At 48.4% G+C, this 6322-nt stretch overlaps 1 protein-coding gene across 1 annotated transcript; it reads right to left on the bottom strand.

Annotated features, from left to right (window-relative positions):
• Nucleotides 1-447: 447 nt before the first annotated feature.
• On the bottom strand, nt 448-6042 carry LOC123076954 (LEAF RUST 10 DISEASE-RESISTANCE LOCUS RECEPTOR-LIKE PROTEIN KINASE-like 1.2). The gene is made up of 4 exons (XM_044499125.1): nt 5181-6042; nt 2478-2522; nt 1878-2147; nt 448-1791 (listed from the first exon to the last, which is right to left on the bottom strand). Exons 1-4 carry the CDS (start codon nt 5953-5955, stop codon nt 878-880), a joined length of 2004 nt encoding a protein of 667 aa, XP_044355060.1. The 5' UTR covers nt 5956-6042; the 3' UTR covers nt 448-877.
• Nucleotides 6043-6322: the final 280 nt, after the last annotated feature.

The following is a 6322-nucleotide window of genomic DNA, read 5'->3' as shown; positions in this document are numbered from 1 at the left end:
GGCAGTAACTCTCATAGTGGCTGTCACTTGGAACAGTTATGGGATCCTGGAGGCAACACTTCATCGGTGTGGCTCTATCAAGGTATATTTATTGGTGTTAGGCATTTAGTGGATCCAATTGAGTTCCCGTCTAGTTGTGAGGCAACTCCTTTTCAAGGAGAGAGGCATATTATGGTCCCTACTTTCGTCGCCCACCACTACTACATCATCGCCATCCCGGCAAGGTTGATTTCGTCCACGCATACTACAAGGTTCAAGTCGGCACCGGCCATAACATCCTCAAGGACTACTTCAACTTTGACCAAGTCTGCGTCAACAAGGACTACTACCTCGACACATCAGAGCCTTCGACCTCGTTCGCGTCTACCTCGACCATTGCTACTTTTGTGAAGGCTACCACCACCAATCTAGCAGCACCTTGGGACCCCGGCAGAAATTTTTCAGAGCCGGCTTGGGGTCAAGCCGAGTTTCAAGGAGCGAGGAATGTCACGGGAACAACTACAGTATTACATTAGGCACTTCAGGTGAAGCCAAGGACGAGCCGCTCGGCCCAAGCGGGGGACGAAGCCCAACCCACAGAACAGGAGATGACCAAGTCTAGTAACCGAAGATATCTGGGGGATTCTTCTTCCCGGAGAGGCATCGAAGAACAGATACCAGAACCGGCCGCCGTTGGGCGTGAACCTCCTTCCCACCTCCCTGGCTCTTTCCCTCGAATCCCCTTCTTGCTGCTTAACACTTGTATCTGAAGCTTGTATCATAAATTCGTGAGATAATCGAGAGTCCTGTAGTAAGTTCGTATCATGCCCGGCGCACATAATGGGTCACAAATTTCCTTTCATTCAAGTACAGAACTGTTGGTCTCAGGCTCTCTCGATCAGCTGCTATAATTGGAGGTGGTTGATGGGCTGATCCACTGGTTCATCACGGAGTCGGGCGACCCGTCTCTGCTCTTCTTCAGCGACACGGCGCCATCCGTGATCCTGTGGTGAGCCTGCCTGAGCACGTCCAGGACCTCGCTGATGGACGGCCGGACGTCCTGCTCTGGCTGCAGGCACCGGAACGCCACCTCGGCCACCATGTCGATAGTCTCCTTCGTCTCGCTCGCCGACGACCCGTACCCGAGCCGCGGGTCGACCAGCCGGTCGATCTCGCAGCATTGTATCATGCGCACGGCCATGCATGCCAGGTTCACGTCGGCGCCGGCCTGGGCCATGTCCACAGCCGGTCTAGAGGACACGAGCTCGACGAGCACCACGCCGAAGCTGTACACGTCGCTCTTGTCCGTCAGCTGGTACCGGCGGTTGTACGCCGGGTCGACGTACCCGGGGGTGCCCTGCGGCGCCGTGGACACGTGCTGCGTGGCGCCCTCCGCCGGGAACAGCCGGGACAGCCCGAAGTCGGCCACCTTTACGTGGAACCCATCATCGAGGAGGATGTTGGTCGTCTTGACGTCGCGGTGCAGGACCTGGTGCGCGTGGAGGTAGGCCAGCGCGGCAGCCGTCTCGACGGCGATGCCGAGCCGGGTCGGCCACGGGAGGAGGAGGGGGTCGCCGCCGCCGTCCTTGCCGTGGTGGAGGTGGTCGGCGAGCGTGCCGTTGGGGACGAACTCGTAGACGAGGAGGAGGTCGCGGCAGGTCGGCGAGGAGGAGGTGCAGCCGTAGAGCGCGACGAGGTTGGGGTGGCGCAGGCGCGAGAGGATGTCCACCTCGTTGGCGAACTGCTCCACGCCCTTGTAGCTGTTCTTGTACAGCCGCTTCACCGCCACCACGCTCCCGTCCCGGAGAACCCCTGAGCAAACACATCGTACGTCGTCATTCTACCACTCTGAAGAACAATCCAACAATGGCATGGCTGCACGTGTGGCTGTGATGTACCCTTGTAGACTATCCCGAAGCCGCCGGCGCCGAGCTCGTTGGTGTTGCTGAAGCCGTCGGTGGCCGTGTCGAGCTCCTCGTAGGTGAAGATGTGGGTGCACGGCGAGCCGGCGAGGCCGTTGAACTCCTTGCGGAGCGATGCCAACGGCGATCCTTCACGGATGAGGCCGTCCATTGACGCAGATCGTTTCTTGTTCTTGGCTCGGTTGAGTTGTATGAGATGGCACACGAGTCCCAGTACGATGACAAACAGAACAGCACTTGTGATTCCTGAAGGCATATATGTGCTGAGTGAGCAACCAAGATGTCTACATGAAGTTATCAACATTTTGGCGGGGTTATAAAGTTAGGAACCCTGATAAGTCCTGAACGTTTGGATTTTCCCCATGAAAAATCGATGGCAACTTTGATTGACGCGAGAATGACAAGTTTAGTTGGTAAGCATGACAATTTTGTCATGTAAAAAAACAAATCAAAGATAGAATTGTCATGCTTACACACCAAATTTGCCATCCTCACGTCAACAAAAATTGCCGTTTAATTTGCCATGGGAAATATCTGAACGTTCGGAATTTATCATTTCTCTAAAGTTATCAATACCTGTGACATACTTTATTCCAACATCCTTTGCACCTGTATCTGTATCTGCATGCCGGAATGTCCAATGAAGAAGAATCAGGACATTTGAATAGCAGTAATGCAATATGTAAATGAAGAAATATAAAAGGAACAAAACCTTAATTGTAAAGACTAGCTAGTGACAAATATCCTATCTCATTCGTGGTATATGTTTCTATGAGACATATTTTTTATTTGTTAAAGGGATCCCTTTGTTAAAATAAGGCTGTGAGGATGCGCAAAAAAATAAAGGTTGTGAGCAACAATTACTTGATTTGCAAAAAAGAAGCAAAAATTACTTCATTAGTGCATAATTATATTTGTATTCAAAATTCAATAAAAAAATCATGTCCCATCTGCAGTGACAACAACGATGATGACCCATGAGTAGTGATGGTGTACCAGTGACGGGTTGCCACGTACCACTGACGAGCCATATATGTGACCCATTAGCATTCTGCAGTTTACGAGCGACCGACATATCTAAAATTTAGAATGCCTACTACCCTTGATAGTGGTCGTCATGTGTGGCTCATCGATCCTTGGGATCATCTTTGTATCCCTTTAAACTTTGACACATGAAATAAAGCGCAGTGTTCTTCTAAAAAAATCTAAAAAGTTGTTAGCCGGTGGGCTAATTCGATGCCCTGGTTGACGGCGATAGGAAGATGTGCCAAGAGCTATCGTCCCTGCCGTCTTCGGGTTTCAAATATGAATTTTCAATTATTTTTGAATCACTAGGATCAATTGAACCCGAGCTCCAAATCTCTGTTCTGGCACAGATAGCGTCAGATCTTTCATCAAATTGTTTTGCAATGTATTTTATCATTACTGTTTACATGCATATTGATCTTGGGATGCAAACTGATGGATGTTAGGGATTTTTAGTTCATTTGATTGATCTAGTTACAAAATTTATTAGTCAAAGTTGCAAATTAGAGACTATGCAAAGTCAGAAAGAAAAACTATTTTCTACCAAAAATTGATTGTGGATACATACTCCCTCCGTTCAAAAAAACTTGTCACAAGCTTGTCTAGTGCTAGATACATCCATTTGAGAGACAAGCTTTTTCGGACCGAGGGAGTATTTCCTAACAAATCTAGTAATACGAACTTGTCCAGATTAATGATTCTTTTTATAGGGATGATGATCAAATCTAAACATGTTTGACAAACACAAACTGTATAAATTCTTATGTTACCGGGAAGAGTACATAACTTCACTATGTTTGGGTACCATTTCCAGTTGAAACGCACTCTAATATGCATAAATTTGGGCATCTAAATTTGGAGTGATTAAAAAGACAGATTAGGATATTAGACTCTAAATTTCTTCACCATGAAAAAACATTTTGCCAAATTAACTACGTTGATGATGGCCGTACATATCATGACAGTGATTTTTTTTTTGCGGGTGACAGTGATAGATAGTTAACCGGTCAGAACAAACTGTGAAACATTATTACCTGCTGACCAAAAGTTTGGCTATCATTATCAGAACTCTTTGGATAACCCTTGTCATGTCTTGACGAGTAATATCCTTAATGCTTAGAGTAGTAAATTAAGTGGGGAACCCTCAAAAAAGAAATGGCAGTATTCACTGACGCGACATGCAAGAAGAAGAAAAAAAAAAGGGGTAAAAAGCCAAAAGATCAATTCTGCACTGTGCACAAGTTAAGGGACACGACAAAATGAAGTGCCATGCGTGGTAGGTTGGCTGCCGTTCTCCTCACGTCGAAGGTTTCGGTAGGAAATATCAAACAAAGTGAGCTGCCATCTTGATATCCATGGAAGACTTGGGGAGAAGACTTGCAGATCAGGTTCCCTTCATACTAGGGGCAGACCAGATGAGTCACCTGACCCCAAAATCCACTTTCTCTCAGGATCTAGTTTAGCCACGGTTGCTTTCTGAATTTCCACTCTGAAGAATAAGTGTCCATTTTCATCTTTTAACTGTCCACAAAGATTATTGTAGGCTTTCGAAAAGGGTGTGGCCTAGCTCTCTCATCTAGATCAGAATTAACCAAATCTCATCTAAGCTCTCAGCATTGACTTTTTTTGTGGTTGTTTTCATGTTTTCTTCAGTTTTCACGTTTTTTTCTTTTATTTTTTCTTGATTGTTATTTATTTTTGGGGGAAATATGTTACGCATGGCGTCGAAAAAGATAAAAATGGCACAAAAATTTAAACCAGTCAAAAGTAAAAAAAAAATTCACACAAATCTTCACCTAAAGTCAAATTGCGAGTTAGATAAGACCTTGTTATTCATTTTCGAAAAACCTCAAAGCACAACTCTAATGCAAAGGTTGGACTAGATTGGAAGGTTGAACGGTCAGATAAGAAAACGACATTTGCATCACAAATTCACAATCGACTACACAACTTTGACAGGGATAGCATGAGCGGCTGCTACCCATAGACGGTCAGACCATAGATTTGTATTCTACAATGAGGTTAGCCCTATGAACGAGCGACAGGAACATATAAACCAATTTGGCGCATGACCGAACTTATTCAAAGGCACGCAGTCCAAGCTCACGAATTGACCATTTCAGTATATCTAACTTAAATTAAGTGATGGCATGGTGCATAAGGCATCTTAACGCAGTACTGTAATGCAGTATTACTCTTGCTGATTCTGAGAATAATCTGTGCAAGTTAAGAAGGAAAACGATCTTGAGTTACCTGGAGGAGTTGTTGAGTTGGTTTCAGTGGAGTTGGGGCAGAGCTTCCCGTCGGGGCAGACGCACTGGAACGCAAACTCAGCGAACCGGCACTCCCCGCCGCTCATCCGTCTGCATCGATCGCAGTCCCCTAGCGGCGCCGGAAGCTTCAGGAGGAATCCATCCCTGATCAGCCGCTCGTACTGCTCATGAGCTCGATCCAGTCCTCGGCGCACCGGCACGCTCACCGAGCTACAGTTCGTCGGAACACCTGCCGGCACCGTGCCGCCTTCGTACCAAAGACCAGAGATGTACGCCCCCATCGTGTGGTTGCCAGGGCCACACCGCCGCGGCAGCCGGAGCGCAGAAGGCACGGTGCAGTTGTAGAAGAACACGAGACGCTTGTTGGTGGCGCTGATGTTGAACGGGAAGAGGGCGAGGCTGGCCGACACGTTGAAGTCGGGGACGGAGCAGCCGCTGTCGCCGGCGAAGATGGTCTGCACGGCGGCCACCATGGAGTTGCTGGCGTAGGAGATGTTGTCGACGCGGAAGATGTTCTCCCTGAACGTGTTGCTCAGGTAGGCGCGTCGGGTGCCGACGTCGCAGGTGAGGTCGAAGGCCGGGTAGCCGCAGTAGAGCGGCTGCGCGCCGGCGAGGGAGAAGGGGTACCTGATCCTCAGGTCCCCGCATGACTCCGGCGTGCAGCTCCCGTTGCCGCCGGTGCCGGTGGAGGCTATGGCTGAGCGGAGGAAGGAGGCGAGCTGGAGAAGCAGCAGCGGCGGCAGCATCATGGCCATGATTTCCAACGAGGAAGAGGAGGGAAGCACGCGCGCAGTTGGACTGTGGACTTGGCATTTGTGAGGGATGAAGAGGAGGGAAGCTGGTGTCGGTACGCCGGCGGTTACAGAGTGTTTGACCGGTATTGTTCCCGGTTTTCGTTACGCAAGTCTCCATCGCATCTTCGTCGTAGCAACGGCACCGCGGTTTTCTCCGCCGCAGGCTCCAGAGCAAGCTTTTTCTTTTTCGAGAAAACTTTCGATCTATTCACCATTAATCATGACTCGAGAGTAAGGCTTTAAGCACATCTCGATGATTATGGCTACCAAGCTAAAATCTAAAATATGGGTTCCATACAATCAAGCATTTCAAAAAATTTAAATGTGT

This window comes from Triticum aestivum, chromosome 3D (genome assembly GCF_018294505.1).
Source record: "Triticum aestivum cultivar Chinese Spring chromosome 3D, IWGSC CS RefSeq v2.1, whole genome shotgun sequence".
In the NCBI taxonomy this organism is placed as follows: Eukaryota; Viridiplantae; Streptophyta; class Magnoliopsida; order Poales; family Poaceae; genus Triticum; species Triticum aestivum.
Note: the sequence above shows the minus strand (reverse complement) of the source record. Positions and strands in the feature narration are given on the sequence as shown.